The sequence below is a fragment of the Apus apus genome, chromosome 4 (assembly GCF_020740795.1).
Source record: "Apus apus isolate bApuApu2 chromosome 4, bApuApu2.pri.cur, whole genome shotgun sequence".
In the NCBI taxonomy this organism is placed as follows: Eukaryota; Metazoa; Chordata; class Aves; order Apodiformes; family Apodidae; genus Apus; species Apus apus.
Genome location: NC_067285.1, coordinates 50,307,070 through 50,324,252, shown reverse-complemented (window position 1 = coordinate 50,324,252; position 17,183 = coordinate 50,307,070). Strand labels below are relative to the sequence as shown.

Sequence of the window (17,183 nt, the reverse complement as noted above, 5' to 3'; positions counted from 1 at the left end):
GCATTTCTTTCTAGATAAGCACATTGGAGCATGAGCATGCTGTGAAAGAAGATGGGTATGAAGCTCAACTTAGGGAAATGGAAGACACCAATCAAAAGTCTACTGCTGAACTTAGACGTCTGTTAGTAGCTCAGCAAAAAGCAACAAATCAGTGGAAGGAGAAAAAAAAAAATCTTACTGAAACTACAGAAGCCACAATCAGTAAGCTAAAGTGAGTGCAATTTTGTTCCTTTTCTGAAAGCTGTTTCAGTTTTATATTACTGTTTGGCAGTAGGCCTCTGGTGAAACAATGAAAAAGCAAACTGTTGGGACTAGATCATGTGCCACCAGCAAAACAAATGACAATTTTCTGACAATAACTTTTTATGCTCTTTTTGAAGTTTAGCAGCTAAGTATTGAAGTAAAAATTTCACATCTTGTTGATGTGTGTGAACTTTGTAATGACAATAAGTAAATTGAATGTATTCTTTTTAATTTTCTGTTTCAAAATACAGCACACTCAATTTAGAGACTTCTAGCTTTGGATTATGGAAACCTCTATATTTATAGTTATTCAGAACAGCCACCATAAAATCAGTTGTGGAGTGATTTTCCAGACTTCTAAAATAATCTGGAAAAAACCTATTGGGGTACACATATAATGTTCTCTTCTGAGCAGTTACTGTCATAAATGAGGATATGACTTTTGTGATTGCCCTAAGTGAAAAGATGAATATTTATTTTCTCTTAATGCATACAGGTTGCCAGGTAACTAGTGGATACTTGTATGCCCAGCACAGAATATAAGAATATTTTCAGTTTTGAAAGGGTATAATAACAAGGGCATCTCACACAACAGATACAGATTCCATATCATTTGTGGATGCTGAGGAATACAAGAATCTGTGGTGCCTGTGAGCCTATTATACATAAAGACATAAACTAGTTCAGAGAAGACAGTGAAGTTATTGGAAATGAGAGAGTGGAGAAGGAAGTATTCCAGTGAGAAGTTAGACATGTGAAAGTTATATCTGAAATAAATTCTACAAACTTGTCTTTGTTTTAAATGCATGCTGCTATGGTGTTCGCATCTTGGATGTGAAAACCCATTAAAAAATGTTAAGAATCCACACTGATCAGTTTATGAAATAAGCAAATACGGCATCTGCATTCATATTGGTTTTCCTTTTCAGTGTGTGGACACATTGCATAGTGTTAACATGTGAATTTATTGATCTGTACACAGGGAATTTGTCATGTCTTTACTTTTCTGGATTTGCCTTGCTCCACATCAGCTTCTTTGCATGTCCTGTGTTTGGCTGGGGAGTGCCAGCTAAATTGTGACTCATTGCAAGCTGACACACTCCCTCTCTTACTCTGGTTAGCCATCTAGCTATATGTTTGCCTCATGCTTTATTTGATTTCTGATCTCTTGAAACCTGTCAGATCAAGTAGACTATGAATAAGACATTAAATTAGCCTGATATTTTAATAGAACTTCTTAGAAATTTATGTAGTGGAGATCTCTTCCTTTTCAAACCTGGCTGAAAACTGGAGGAGTCTGACAGACCAATACAGTGTGCCAAAACAGTAACTTCTAAACTAGGAAGACTGATTTCCAAAATGTCATTTCTTTAAAATTAAAATGGTGACAGGTGAATATAACACGGCATATGGCATGACCTTTTTAGGAAGTGTATTCCATGGTTTTGAGAAGAAAAATTCAGGGTATACAGCTCTCTTAATCTGAGAAATTTGAAATTATTCTAACTTCAGGTATTTAGAATTGCAGGATGCACTCTGTGTAGTCCTTCACTCAGATTGATTGTAGAAGTTGCTTAGTATCATGCTAAGAAGGAAGCAAAGTTTTTGCCCTGTTAAAGTTGCAAAGCTGTGAATTCTAGCTTTTTTTTCCTTTGTAGGAATCTTTGGCTTTTTATGTTTTATTATTAGAATGGTTTACATATTCTCAACTTGAACCATAATACTTCCAGTATCCTATGCAGTTTTTCAGAGCCAGAGTTTTTTAAGCATAGCTTGACATTTCTTATTTGTCAGAATGCCAATGGTGTAAGTGGAATTATAATCCAAGTTTCTAAACTCAAGCAAGGAAAATAATTTCCTGGAAATGTTGCCCACAACAAATCTACCCTACCGCTACTCTGATTTGATTCCCTTCTATTTTAGAGAATGATGTCCATTTGACCTCCAGTTAACTTTGTAAATAGCAGTCTCGTATGTAGTAGTGCTTCCCTTTGAAACTGCATTCATTCCTCTTCAAAGTGACACAGAGTCTGTCATGACTAGTTGTACCTATTGGCTGTCCAAACAGAGGTGCTATGAGTTCCTTCCTGCTTGAAACACAAAAACAATTGATAAAACAAGTATTAATGACTTCTGTTTTACTAGTAGCTTCACTCGTCTGCTTTTCATTTTTTTCAAGTGCTCCTTTTCTGAGTGTTTAGAACACTTTGTAGTAGTAATTTCTTACCTATGATAACTAGTTCAGTTTAAATTTTTCAGACAGTTCAAAATCATACTGAATCCAGTTAGAGGTAATATTTTTGCTCATTTTTCTAGGAAAACAAGTCCCACATAATTATTACCTCTCCTAAGTAAAGAGTTTCCAGTTTTTTACCTTAACTGTCCAAATATAGGTTGGCTTTATTTTGCCTTTAAAATACACTGCATTTTGCAAAGATTACTAAACAGTTCTTTATAAAGGCAAAAAGTCTTCTTCAAAAACCGTCACAGTGTTGAGCACGTCTGCGAGGCTCTGGGAGCTGTGCTTATTCACTGACAGCTTTAGTGGTACAGCTTCACTGTATCTAGTTAGTTGGGTCTTAACTAATGCATTTTTGACATCTTTTTGTTAATGCAGTAACTAGAGGAGAAAAATGCACTGCAAAAGTCTTTCATGCTAAGGGAATTATACACTGTCAAACTTGTAGTTAATTTTCTGTAAATGAAACTACAAAAAACTCTCTAGGTTCATAACTACATCTAGAATGTGGTTCAGCAACTTGCAATTAAAAAGGGAAAGTTGCAGACTTTGAAACAGTTGTCTGTGAAACAGCTGCTTTCCTGCTTAAAACTTTCATGCTAAGTGTTAAAATGTTATAGTGGACCAAAAGCTTTAGAACTTCTTTATCTGCAGCAAAATGCTGATATAGAAAATAGGACAGAAATAAGGGTAGGTCTGCTTTGCAGAATCTGCATGAAAAATAGATAGTAAATTTTGAACACGTCCCTGTTTATGTGAGGCTGCCTATGTGGCAACATCTAAAAAACTCCTGCAATAATTTAACATCCTGTATCAAAATACTGCCTGATGAGCAGAATAGAAAAAATGTTTATCTCAGTAAAATTTGAAGTCTGCATTATTCTCTGTGACTTCAGTAGATATTTTGGTGCAAGTAAGAAAGCAAAATCTTTTAAAGATTATTTCAGACATGATGCTTTTACATACCACATAAGCTAGAAGCAGAAGGTTTTATCAGATATTTGCTTTGTCTAACATGGAAGCTGGGAAACAGGTTTTTTTCTCTGCTAGAAGGTTGTAATTTAAACTGATACAGGGAATTTCATAATTAAATCTGTGCAGTGATGCTCTTATATTATGGTGACAAGTGGCTATAACAGAAGCTAATTATCAAGAAAGTTTACAGCCAGTTTATTTTTCATGTTATATGCATTACCAAATACCGTGCTATATAGTGCAGGATGCAGCTGGTATGAAAATCAGCTCCTGAGTTGCACAATAATAGTTACTCAATTTGAAGTTGCTTATATAATAAATGAATAATTATCATATTTATTTTAATCTTATCACTTTGCATTTTGAGTGCACTTACAGAATGGCAATTCACTTCTTTGTTATGAGCTAAAAGTTGATTATTTAAAAAGCAAAACAATTTTGCAGCTAATGTATTTATCACAGAAGTATCAGCAAGACCACTAAATAATAGACTGAAACTGGTTAAGCAGGATCTAGTTAATTACAGGCTCTGTTTCAAAGTTCTTTTGAGGCTAGAGCAGGAAATGGTATCACCAAGCTTTTATCACACCTGGTATCACCAAGTGAAAGGCTGATTTCCACCCAGCTTTCCTATATACATGCATTTTTAAGTTTGTGTGGTTTAGAGAGGGTTAGTTAAGCTGTGAGCTTGTAAGGAAAACTTACTATCTTCCTGAGAAACTTAATCTTGTCTTTACTGAGCAATGAAATGAAGTTATCAACATACCATTTTTGGATTTAGAGAGCTCTCCAACTTTAGGAGTATACTGTGCTTATTTAGTATATTTTGAGGACAGTTTGAGACATTCCTTGACACTTCATGAAGTATGTATCTTTGATGTATCACATTCATGTAAATATAGAGCAAATACAGAGATTGTCTTGGTGACATGTAACAGAATTTCAGTTTTTAATAATTATTATTCTTACAGCATATTAGTGTGCTTTATAAGTGAATGTTTTTCAGGAAGTTATAAACTTCTTAACAAATTCATATCCATGTATTCTGGAGAGGTATTTTACATAAAAGCATTTCATACTGCATTTTACCAGAAGTTTGCTGTTAGTGCAGCTCTCATAAGTACTGAGTCAGTGTCCATTTGTTAGTGTAGGTGTTTCCTGTTCCTTTGCCTTAAATTCATTATCTGTTGCTGGTTTTCAGTTCTCTCCTCATTACTTTCATTTTTCATGTGAAGGTGTCTGAAACTTTTTGGCTTCTTTACTAACTTCCCAGCAGCAGCTGCTAACTTTTCCATATTCTGTGCTGCTTATTTGGCATGTTTTAAGTCTGCAGTAATTTGTTTGTGAGGTGCAATACATATGTATAAAGGAAGCATTAAATAAATACTTTTTTTAAAATGAAGGAACATGAGCAACCGTTGGATGATTTTTTAAAAATTAAGGAAAAGTGATTTTTGCAACCTGTAAGAGTAGAGCAGAGTGATGATGTTCTAAATAATATGAGAATCTAGTAGATCAGGTAAAAATGTTGATAAATAGATACTTTCAGGCTTCACTGAAAATTACTTTGTGCTTTCTTGGACTGCTGGTTCTCAGTTGAAATTAAACATGTAATCATTGCCTATAAAACTGAACTTGGAATTTTTTTAAAAGTGCTGAAACAGTAGGCAGTGTTTTGAATACTTGTAGGCTAAATTCCACTATTTTTTCATTAAAATACATTCCAGTCTTTCTTTATGGGAAGAGTTTTCTTCCCTTTACACATCTTAAGATGGTGTACACTTACAGAAAGATTTATTGGTAGGAGACCTCACCTTCACCTTGCAAGAGGGCAAGGAACCAGTTTTGCTTCAATATACTTGTGCCAAAAGTCAATCTTGAAAGTAACTAAGAAAGTCAGTGCTTCTTGCAACATAGGTCATCATTCCAAAGAAAAACATTGCTCTTGGCAGCATGACTAACAACTCATGACTAGTGTTTATTCTCTTTATTCCTGCAAAACCTCTAGTCTGGCAGACTATGAAACGAAGCTGTTCTGACTTTTGATTGCATCTATTTAAGATGTACCTTGCATTCTAATGACATTTACTGAAATGAACTTAAGACAGCAAATATTTACAAATATAAAATAGTTATGCAAATGAATGATTACAGCTAAAGGTTCTAAAAAAATGACAAAGCACTCGTATTTAAAGATTAGTTGTCCCAAGGCTTTTCTATTTGAATTGAGGTTGTTTCTTTTCTCTTAGAATGTGTAGGTATGTAAAAAATTTATTTAATCTACATGTGTTTATATGTATTTATAAACACATACAGAAACTAGCACCCTCAGATTAAGTTTGGGCAAATTGTCTATTTTAAGTAAAGATGAATGTAACTCTGCTTAAAGATCTGTACTGTGTTTGGCTGGGATGGAGTTCTCTTTATAGCAGCCTGTATGGAGCTGGGGTTTAGATTTATGACCAGAACAGTGTTGATAACACCACAGTGTTTTAGCTGTTGCTGAAATCTGCTACTACAGCATCAGCTTCAAGATCATCCACTTCAAGACCAAAGGACAGATGTGGCTTTTGAAACAGAAATGCATATTAAATCTTAATTTTAGTTGAATTGGTTCGGTTACTTGCTTTATTTCAGCAGGCTTGTATTATGACAGTTGCATCTCAGTGATGGTCTGAGATTAAACCACCAATTAATTTCTGACCAGGAATAATTAGTAAAATAAAGAGAATTTCAGAGAGGCAAAAAGTCTTCTTTAACATTCTTTGCAGGGGTTTCAGTGGAAAATAGTAAGGAGAGAAGTATACAAATTCTATAAAACTGTCCAACCTATTTCCAAAGGTAATTAATTTCATATCACAGTAAGACTTTTAAGCCTTGGTGAATAATTTAACTATCTTATATTCATTAATTTAATTACTGACACCTACTTGAGTTTCTATTTGAATTTTTTTCCCCTATATATGGAACATTTTTTAACTTATCTAAATAACCAAATCAGAATTAGGCTTAATGTTTAAAATGTGTTGCTTCTCCACAAATTTCTGTGGAATATGAGCAGAAACAGAAGCAATCCATGTTGTTGTTGCTGATCTACAGACATCTAGACAGAGAGAGGAATATATACCTATATTTTTAATGCTCTTCCTTTCAATGAAGTACTATAATCTAGTAAAATGGTTTCTATGGCCATATTTGAGGGGAAGGCTAGGACTGTTCTTAATACCTTACAGCATTGGATATAAAACTATATAAACCTTCAGACTTAAGGTGAGAAGAATAAAAGACAGCAGAGATATAAAGTGAAATCAGCAATACCAAGGAAATACTTATGAAATGTATAAATTGGAAGGAAACAAATTTCACCTAAAATGGCATATAGGATAGATTGATAAGGAGTGAGAGGTAAAGTTCTGATCACAGAATTTAAGCAAAAAAAGGGTAATCAGCTCACCCAGCATTTACTAAAAGAAAATAAAGTGAAAGATTCTATGCAAGTTTAAGAAACAAATATAGATTATTTACTTCAACCTGTAAAGGCTGACTTGACTGGTCTGTACTTATGTTAACTAGGTTAAACAAAAAAGAGGTCATACTATGGGTCATAACAGATGGTTAATCCCTTCTAATTGGTATATCGGTATTTTTCATAGATTTTTATGTTCTAATCCTGAGAATGAAAAGAAAAAAAGGGGTAAATTGAGAAAGAATTTGGCATATAATGAGTGGTTATGTATAACCCTTACCAGAATCCTCACCATTGGCCAACAGCAAGAGTGTATTTTTGTTGAACATGATTCTAGACCAGGGATCAGAACAAGACTTGTACTGATAAGTGAAGTCTCATATTCAATCGAACAATGGAGTTATCCACAGAATGCCCTTCAGTGCAGTGAGTAGATCTTGAAAACTGCAGATGGGAAAGAGGTAGATCTTGTAACTTGAAAACTTGACAGGAAAGTGACAGTTCTCTCAATTTTGCTATCAATATTACTTTGGCCTTTTAGACATGTGGATGATTGCTCAGCTAAGGTACAGCTTAGCTTGAACAGGGGCAATAGGTACACACAAGTCTCTCTTCTTTTGAGAAATACAAACTGAATCTACAAAATAGTACATGAGACAAGTTATAAACATCAGCTTAAATTATAAATTAGGTAAGTACTTTAGAAGTTAATTCCACCTAACAATGCTTTTGAGGAGCTTTAAAAATCTTAACTCTTTAATAAAAAAATAGTAAAACTTAATACTAATACATAATCTGAACAAATTGGTAAATTAATAATCAACTAACTGTCACTATTGTTTTAGTAGTAGGATATAACTTTTTTTGGGAAAAAATAAGAAAAACTTGTAACAAACTCATATTTGAACAACTGACTGAATGGCTTCATTTTAATATTCACTTGAATTAAAATAGTCAGTACTGAGAAAAAGGGAATCCTTGCCATATTGGTTTTCAGTTTAAGTACTTTGCTTAGCTTAAGTCACCATATTGCAGCTATTTTGGGTGTCTTTGTTCCAGTTTCTGCTTCTGAAACATTTCTGTCATACATAGGAGTCCCTGACTCATCGGTAGCCCTGTGTAGTTTTTGGAATTGTCAGTTATATCTTTTCTATAAACATAAATAATTTGCCTCTGAAGAATGAGGGGTTTTGGTGTCCACATAAAGAAAGTATTGGCCAGGACTGCCTTCTCCTTCTCCCCACATCCTGTACAGTACCTTGAGTGAATTGCACAGCATCTTTAGATTAAGAAGTTTTCTCTGTTTCTAAAACATTATTCTTGGCTGCACTTCTGTAATGTTTGGCAGCCATAACTGCTTATTTTAAGATGTTGATTAAGAAAAAAAATAACAGGATGAGCAACAGCTGCAGGTACTGGCAGTATACAAAATTCATAATTACTACAAGTAACTGAAGCATATTATAGTATAATTCAACTGAAAAAGCAGCTGGCACATGCTGTATTTGTCATATGAGAGCTTTGCAGAACATACTTGCTACAGCTGGTGGAATTATGACCCGTCTGCTAAAATGCTAAAAGCTCACCTTTTGTTTCCTACTCACTTCACAAAGACAATATGGATTAGGGACTGATTTGATTGGGGTTACTGCTCAGTTTTAATACTAAAATCTCATAATGTGTGTTTGGGGGAGGGTTAACAATCAGAGTGAATCAGCGCTCTAGCTCAACAGCCATAACGTTAGCTTATGCTTACAAGGTTAAACTCTTTTTCTTTAAACACGTGGTCAGTGTGATCTAATTATAAAAATAATTTCTTGATATACAGCTGTGTGTGAACATGTAAATTCTGTTTATGGCCTGTGCTCCTAAAAATGCTAATTGCAAACCTCATTACAAATATAGGAGACAGATTGTTTTCAATAACTAAGAATTTTTAATTTAAAACATAAATCTATTTCAATGGTCTTCCACAATGATGTGGCAATAAAGATGGTTTGTCAGAGCTTAAGCATTTCCTTATTTTCAAAGCCTTTTATATTAAGAGTAGTTAAACTTGAACAGAAGCAGTCTACACATTGTAAGGTGCAGTGTTTGAACAGTTTCCTAGGGAGTTTATTTTGAAAAGGTGTTTATGAAAAGATAGAACAGGAATTCTATAAAATTTCAGTTTTGCTAATGAAACAGTTTATAAAAGCTCAGCTTTCAAAAAACAGCTGTTAGTTAGTGCTTCTGTATTGTAAATGCTTCATCTTGATGCTTCATATTGCTTACAGAGCACAAATTGCAATAATAGTGTTAAGTAGTAACACACTAACTTGACCCTGCAATTTTAATGTCTTTAATTCTTATTTTATATAAAAATGTTCACATGTGGTAACACAGGTATAATTTCTATAGAATTTTAACTGTTTAACATAATTTAAATATCTTCCTATGTACTCTCATATTTATAGCAGCTAGTCAAAAATGCTGAACTGTTTTTATGGTATCTACTTGTGATTGGTTAAAGGGGTTGGTTGAGAACAAGGGAGTGGAAACTACCAACCAGGTATACTCACAGCCATATGTTAACAGATATATTGCAACCTTGTATTTCAAGTAGAAGTAGCAGTTTTCAGTCAACTTTGTATGAAATACTAAGTTTAAAAGTTTTTAAGAGTAAATTTATTGTTGGGAACTAAATGCCATCATTAAAATAGCAGAGGCTTTCTAAGATGCAGATCTGAGGTTCACTTATCTCCTACCTTGCCTCTAGTCCCCCAGAGAGAACAAAGGCTCTAGCTTCCATCAGTGTGTGGAGCTTCAGTAATAGGCAGAGCACGTCAAGGTTAGGTATCAGCTTTCTGAGCATTGTCCATGCGCTACATATTCATGAGATGACTGCATTTCAGCATGCTTTTAACATGGGAAAGGAAGGTAAAATGAGAACAGATTTGAAAATTCTTTAAGAACTTCTTCAAGTCAGTTTGAATGTCAAGGCAGAAGGTGAAATTGGTGGCAAAAACCTTGATCACACCATTTTTTTTATGATGGTTGTTGCTAGAGGAGTAGAAACTGGTCAAAGGTTAGAGCAGCCTGGTTGGTTCTGCAGCTTTCTCTGGCTAAAATTACAAAAGTTCACGGTTTTTTCCATCTTTGGTCATCTCTCTCCTTCAGTGGCTTGTGATGAAAAGAGGCATGAACTGTTTCCCTTGAGCACCAACTCAAAGGTCTACCATCATTCAAATATTTTTTGTCTTCTATAGTATATGAATTCAGGATCACCAAAACTCCTTCAGTATAAAAGTGAAAGAACACTTTGAGGAAGGTGACATTTTCGTTTTTCTCATGAAGTGTAACTGTCTGTCTCACAATCACAGAATTATTTGGCTTTAGGTATTTCAAAGCACCTTCAAAAATGTCCATGTCGAGGTCCAGTTATAGGACACCAGTTAGAATGTTAATCTAAATAGTGAATAATCTGTGCAAATACAGCTTATGTTTATAGCGTATTTGATAACATGCCTGTAAAATAACATTCAGTAAACATAAAAAACTCCAGTAAAATGTCAAATGCTCAACAAAGTCATGTTGATTTGAACAAATACATCTCGTTCCTCTGCTGTCAACATTTTGAGAGCAAGGCTGTAATTAAAAATACACCATACACCCCTGCAATGCAAGAAGGTACCTATGAAATTATATTCTGATAACTGATGCACTACTGCTGTGTGTTAATCAGCATCTTTCCTTCTGATTTATAGAAGTGAGCTGAGTCAACACAAACTTCGTAGCCAGGAGCTCATATCTCAGCTGAAAATGGCAAATGAAAGAATAACTGAGGTAAGATAATGACTGATACGAGAACTACTTTCAGTTACAACCTGATGCACACACACGAGGGTCTTAACAGAAACCTATTTACATAAGTTACGGTGCCAGTTGAGAAAAAAAATAAGGCTTATTGACAGGAGTAGTCTTAACTGGAAAACCCCTCTGATTCTGCTGACTGACATGTTCAACTCGCAGAAAGACAAATTAACTTTACCCTCGCAGGACAAGGAAAGGTAAAGGAGAGATCATCTTTCAAGGTTACTAATCTGGCAATTTTAGGCAATGCAGGAAATGTTTCTGAAGTCACTTAAGCCTATGTATGCATGTGTACCTCTGAAAGGAGCAGGCATTGTGTTACGCATAATGTACCATATGCAGATATCCCTAATTCTCAGCATGCTGTTGTGTATAGTAGAATTTACGCTGTATGTGCATAGATGCATAGAGATAAATGCATTATCCATTAAAGATTAAGGGCAGGGTTATCTTGGAATGTGAATTGTTCAATAATTAATGGCCACTTGAGAAACAGCTTTCTTGTCAGCCTCATAAATCCAGGATAATATCCAGTTCTATCTAGGATTAAGTCCTGTATTGTTTTTCATTGTGCAGCATAATTTAGTGGAGAAAAAAGGGGCTAATGCAAGAATAGGTTTCTGTACATAAAGGATAGTTAGTAAAGACTTCATGCTTACCCTTTGATGAAGAAAACTGAAGAAACGTGTAGCAAGTTTATGATCTCATTTGTATTATCCAGTATATTATTTTTCCCTTTGAGTACAACTTAAACTTTTACACTGTAAGATTGTGTAAATTAAATTACCTGGATTAAATATCAGGTTTTATGCATTTTATTTCTGTCCCGCATAGGCGAGGTGTATATGCACAAAACAAGAAGTATTGCAAACAGCACTGGGGTCTTAACTGAGCCTAAAGGAAAAACATAAGCTGATTGTATGGGTGGTGGGACATTAGGGTAGCAGAACAGAATGTTAAAGCAGTAACGCAGAAAGGTATCTTAATAATAAAATGCACAACTAGTAGTCAGTTAGCTGGCAGAGGTTAACCATTTAAATGCTAGCAACTGACTTATTAACAGGCTTTATACTACATCTAGAACAAAGATTAAAATAACACCTAGGCAAATTGGTAGTACAATAATTGCAGTTATCTAAAAAGGATCCTAAGGTCTCAAAGTTCTAGAACTTAACAGTGAAAGAGTTCTTAATATTTAAAACTGGCTAATTTAAAATTTTAATAATAATAATTTTAATACAGGGAGTTGATCTCTCTCACCCTTTTATGGCCAGAGCCAGGTATCCCTTGTCTTGTTCCTCAAAGTTGAAGGAGTAATCACTTGAGCAGGCATCCCTCCTGGAGAGGAGAAAGTCCAGCACAGCTCTTAGGGAATGTGTACAGGTGTCTCTCCAATTCAAGGGTGGGACCAGGCTTTTATAAAGTAGATTGACTGCTGTCATGTAACTATTTAGCTGTACCTCCAAAATCTCTCATAGGAGAACAAAAGGAACAGTCTGGAAAAAAACAAGAAGGCCCTGTTCTCACCAAGCACTCTTTTGTGTATCTGTTCATTCTTACTTTATCTGTTTTGAGCCTACTTGTGGCTGGGCTCCATGCTCTTCAGCACTGGAGAGTGTGTTTTGTTTTGAACATCAATATGGCCCTCGGTTTGCAGTTTCAAAGTTGTTACCAGCTCAAAGCTTGCTAGGCCCTTTCCCTTCTCATGGGAATCTTTCCAATCCAGGCCCAGGACTGTACAATGGAGAGACAGCAATTGAATCACAAAGGGAAGCTAAGGCAGGCACACTGAGTTGGAGTGTCCTCCTACCTCAAATTACTCTGATTGCAAAAGTCATATGATACTGTATTTGAGCTGGAAATTATAATGTGTCAGCATTATGTCTTCAGTGTTATTATAAGTGGTAAACAGTTCCCCTCCTGAAGTTCCTCGTTTTAAGCTTTTTCTTTACAGGGTGTACGGATCCAGTAAAAACAACTTTGCTTTTGTAATGAGATATTTCATGTACACAGGATGAAAAATTAATGACAGAATATCAAGAATACATCAATAGGCTCCAAAGGCGACTAAGCCAGGCAGAACAGAGGGCAGCAACAGCATCTCAAAAGGTACGAAACTAACAAAACGCATTATATCCAAGTACCCCTAAAAATCCTATTGGATATTACAAAAATCCTCACTTTGTATCATTCCTGAGGCAGAGGTGATTATTTATGTGCAGTATTACTACTATAATTTCAACAAGCTTGTATTTTGGATACATCATCATAAAAGTGATACATATTCAATTAAATGCCACCTTCTGACAGGGTACTTAAGTGACAATATAGATTTGTTTTATGGAAAAAAATGTGATGTGAATTTGTGTGGTTCAAATAGTGTGAAAGAAGGTGTAAGATCACTTCCATCTTCAGAAATGGCAGCAAGTCAACAAAGAGGAAATAACCTCTAAATAACTGCTGGTCCTGTTTACATAAAGCAGGCTTTTTTACCTTGGTGTAGCCTACTGCTGCAGTCACAAACGATGATAAAGAGCAAATGTTGTGCTGATTCCTACACTTGTCTCCTGGGGAGTCTGATTTAAAACAAAGCAAGTCTGGAGTTGACAGAGAACTGCCTTTATAAAAATTGCTAGACAGCATAGCTGTTTTGTGGGAATTTTGTTTGTGGTTTTTTTCAGCCAAATGAGTTGCCTGGTCTGATTCATTGTGTGATCACTCAAAAAGTGTGAGGAAATGGTGTGCAGTGGTTGCAAGACAGAATGATAGTGTGGACTTGTTTATCATCCATCAAATTGCAACCTTGAGTACCTTCTGCTATGTCATGTTAACTTCCAGAGTTGGTAACTTCTTGTGTGTCCACCTGCATTTTCATTAGTAGCCTCCAGTGGCTGTTGGAAAAGTACACACCACTGTGTGTACATCAGTTATGTATTACAGATACAATGTCAAAGACGCTCAAAATAGTGCAGACAGAATAGGAACTAATTGTGTTTTTCCAGACCATGGGAAGAGGGGAAGGAAGGGATGGTCTGTGTATCTCACTGCCATGGTATATGCCTGGTTTCAGTGGTTTCAGGCAAGGTGTGTCTGTTAGAACTGTTTCTATGCTCAAGAGCTCCTTGTGCACCACTGTGATCACTTGATCAGCTGAATTGTTGCTGTCTTCTTTTTCCAGTTCTCTTACAACTCGGTTCCAGCTTTGAGCAGTACTGTTCAATATTTCTAGATATTAGGGGTATTGGGAGGAAAGGTCTTTTCTTCAGAGAGAAACAGGCTTTAATTATCTAAACCCTGTAGTACCTATAATTCTGTATTTTCTCTGCTGGGTAGTAGGTTTTTTTCCACCCAGCATTCTTTTTTCCATACTATTCAAGCTATACATCTTGAAGCAAATCCTATTAGGGTTTATACACTGACTTCACTTACTTGGTAAGCAAATTTGCTGCTGAAGTTAGTCTCCTATTAAGTAACTCATAAGCTGTTTCCTGGGTGTAAATGCTCTCTGTCATGACAAGGTCTATCCAGCTAAGTCAAGACTTGCTCTGAAGGAATAATTTATAATTTTTACCTCCTGTTTGTTACGTGGATCTGTTCAGCTGTAATACTTCCAAGTTGCTATCCTCCCTTAAAAAACAGTCATGTCACCTTTCATGGAGTAAATTCTTGGCCTCAGTGTCCATACAGGAAGAGGTCTTGCTGTTCCTGAAAACACTGATAATTAACTGTTCCTCACCAGTCTCTCTCTGAAAGGTTAGAAAGAGATTTGTTAAAATGTTTAGCAGCTAAATTGTTGTCCAGATCTAACTGTCAGGCATCAGAACTGCCTTGCTTTCTTCAGGCTTGGCAGATGTTACTGCCACCAGCTGTCAAGCATGTGGCTGCTTTGTAGTGGCTTAGGAACTTCTGTGCCCAAGCCCCTTCCTCTTCCCCCTACTCTTCCTCCTGCCCCCCAAGAAAAAACAAAACACAACAAAAAACAGCAATAAAAAAAAGACATACAGCACTGTTCCCGCTAAAGGCTGGGAAAATAGGTCTCCAGAAGTACTACCACAAGCACGTGCACTCTTCTGAATCTGAAGAAACCAAGGTGTTTAATTCTCTTCTAGGTCTCGTAAGACTGAATGTTCATGTGTCTGCTTTCTCAGATTCAGAATGGTAACTCTTCTCTGTATTCTGAATCTGTAGGTTGAGGGCTACTTTCTGATTTGTGTATTCTCATTCCATTATCCAGCTTACTTGTAAAATTACTAAGAGGGAGTTTAAAAATTACATTTTTGTTGTGATTAGTTCTGTGATATAAATCTTAAGATTATTACATAACAGTAATTCATTAAGAAACCTAAAAAATACAGGATAATGTTTGCACAGGCTTAAAATGTATCTGTTTATATAGGAGTCTTTAAAGTGTATTCCTGCTACCTGATCTTTCATAATCTTGAATTCTTTGGGATCTGAATAAGACAAAAGCAGTATTAATCTCGAGAATGCACTGTAAATTGTACTCTTTACCCCAGATTCCCTCTGATCTATGCCTGTGCCCTCTCCTTCATGACACCTTCTATACTGAGCTTCTACCGATACTTTGATCTTACAAAAAATTATATAAGAAAATGTATCTGTTTTTAATTGCAGCTCAGCCTGGTAACTACACAGAAGAAAAAAGCTGCTTCCCTGAAGGGTCTGGAAAATATTTAAACACAAGTATTGTTGATTTACACCATGTTGGAGTTAAGAAGATTGCTGGAGAAACTTCATATTGGAGCATTAAAGTCAAATGCATAGGAAGGCTTGTAAAACTAAGCCAAACATTTTCTGGTTTATTCAGGTGAGAGAGGAGGTGGATGAAGATACTGTATCTGTAAGCATAGTAAAGACGGGCAGAAGACTCTGAAATACTGTAATTCAAGTCCTTTAATGTAGCAGATGAAACAATCTGATACAGTGCTGTGGCATATTGCTTTTTTTTGGTCTAAAAAAACACCAGCTCCAACTAGGACAAGACTGTTTACAGGGAATAGATAACATCACATGGAAATTCATGAACAGTTTTGCTCACGTACAGTCGATACCTTTAATTTTTCTTTGTAGTGCAGTAACTCGGAACATTTTTAAGATCTTTTATGAATTTTAGTAAGACACTAATTAAATCATTACTGTCAAGTAGTTGCTGGTTTTATGGTAGTTGTTAAAACTGTGGAATTCCTCCACTGGCTTGCAGTTTTAAGAATTGGGTTCAGTTTGTTCTGATGGCCCTGGGAAACATGTCAATGAATAAAGTGCTGTTGTGGCTATTCATACAGCTCATTTCTAAGGACCATAATCTTTCTTCAGTTGTGCTTTTCCTTCCTTATTACTATTTTACAGTTGGTTCTTGCTTTACCATTGATCTGCTCTCTTGGTTTGTATGTGTCTGGGAACTTCAGTTCTCTATTACTTCAGTTTGCACAAAGATGGTGAAGTTACCAAGTCATATAGCTTTTATGCATTTTGAAATAGTGTTTGAATTGTACAGATGTCAGTATGTGGCATGTGTTTTTCTTTGATAGTTAAGAAACTTCATACAGAACATTCTAAAATTCGAGCTGAACTCTGTTTTCTATTTCAGCAGATATTATAGACATTTGATAGGTGTTAACTGACTTTGAAGCACTCCCCATCTTGGACTTGAATGATATAATTTCTTGTTTTTTCCTCTTAAATGTGATAATTCTGGTTTAGAACTTCTAATTCGTTGATGGATAATGCTTACCCAATGCTTGGTGAAAAATGTTGGTTTGGACCACCAAACCCATATGTCTGGCATAGTGGATCTCCACTATATTTGCATGTTAGAGGACAGACTTGGGTTGATCACTACATGGAAGTAATTCTGCACCACCTCCTGAAACCCTGGCTGTTCACACTGCAAGATGGGTGCAACCTCAAGAAAAAAATTTGGCTTACTGCAGAGGAAGTTACTATTTCCTACAGTTGCACCCACTTCTTTACTAGTGCTTTCTCAGTTTGATATATGCCTGTAGTCATTGTGATCTCTGCTTTTGCTAAAAGACTTCAAAGATTTTTCAAAGTGACATGAATACATTGTCCAGAAGCTCTGAACGTCTGTTGTGGTGAGACTGTCATCAATCAACCATGTCTGTGATACAGAGGGAGGTAAGTACCAAGCACCTTATTTTCATTTGCATAATGCACATCTGAGATGATGATGAGAGACCACCTGGAAGATTTTGTGTGAGATATTAATCCCCTTCACTCCTTCAAGAGAGGCTCTAGCTGTGAAGTGAAACCTGGCTGAAAATGGCAGGCAACAGTAAGGTTTTCAGTGACAATATTTCTGTATTTGTTCCTTGAGGCACAGAAGAGCATCTGTTTGGATTCCTTTTAATTATGGGTATATTCATTTCA

The 17,183-nt window shown here is 35.7% G+C and overlaps 1 protein-coding gene across 7 annotated transcripts in view; it reads left to right on the top strand.

Moving 5' to 3' along the window:
- SCLT1 (sodium channel and clathrin linker 1) overlaps nt 1-16,073 on the top strand; it is a 43,720-nt gene extending 27,647 nt beyond the window's left edge. For 6 of the 7 annotated variants that reach the window (XM_051616513.1, XM_051616514.1, XM_051616515.1 and 3 more), the window contains 4 exons: nt 15-211; nt 10,670-10,748; nt 12,789-12,884; nt 15,411-16,073. In XM_051616513.1, coding sequence (XP_051472473.1) covers nt 15-211; nt 10,670-10,748; nt 12,789-12,884; nt 15,411-15,473 — 435 coding nt within the window. In that variant the 3' untranslated portion in view covers nt 15,474-16,073. Of the gene's footprint in view, nt 1-14; nt 212-10,669; nt 10,749-12,729; nt 12,885-15,410 lie in introns of those variants that run through there. The other variant, XM_051616517.1, reaches the window with a different exon arrangement.
- The last annotated feature ends 1,110 nt before the right edge of the window (nt 16,074-17,183 follow it).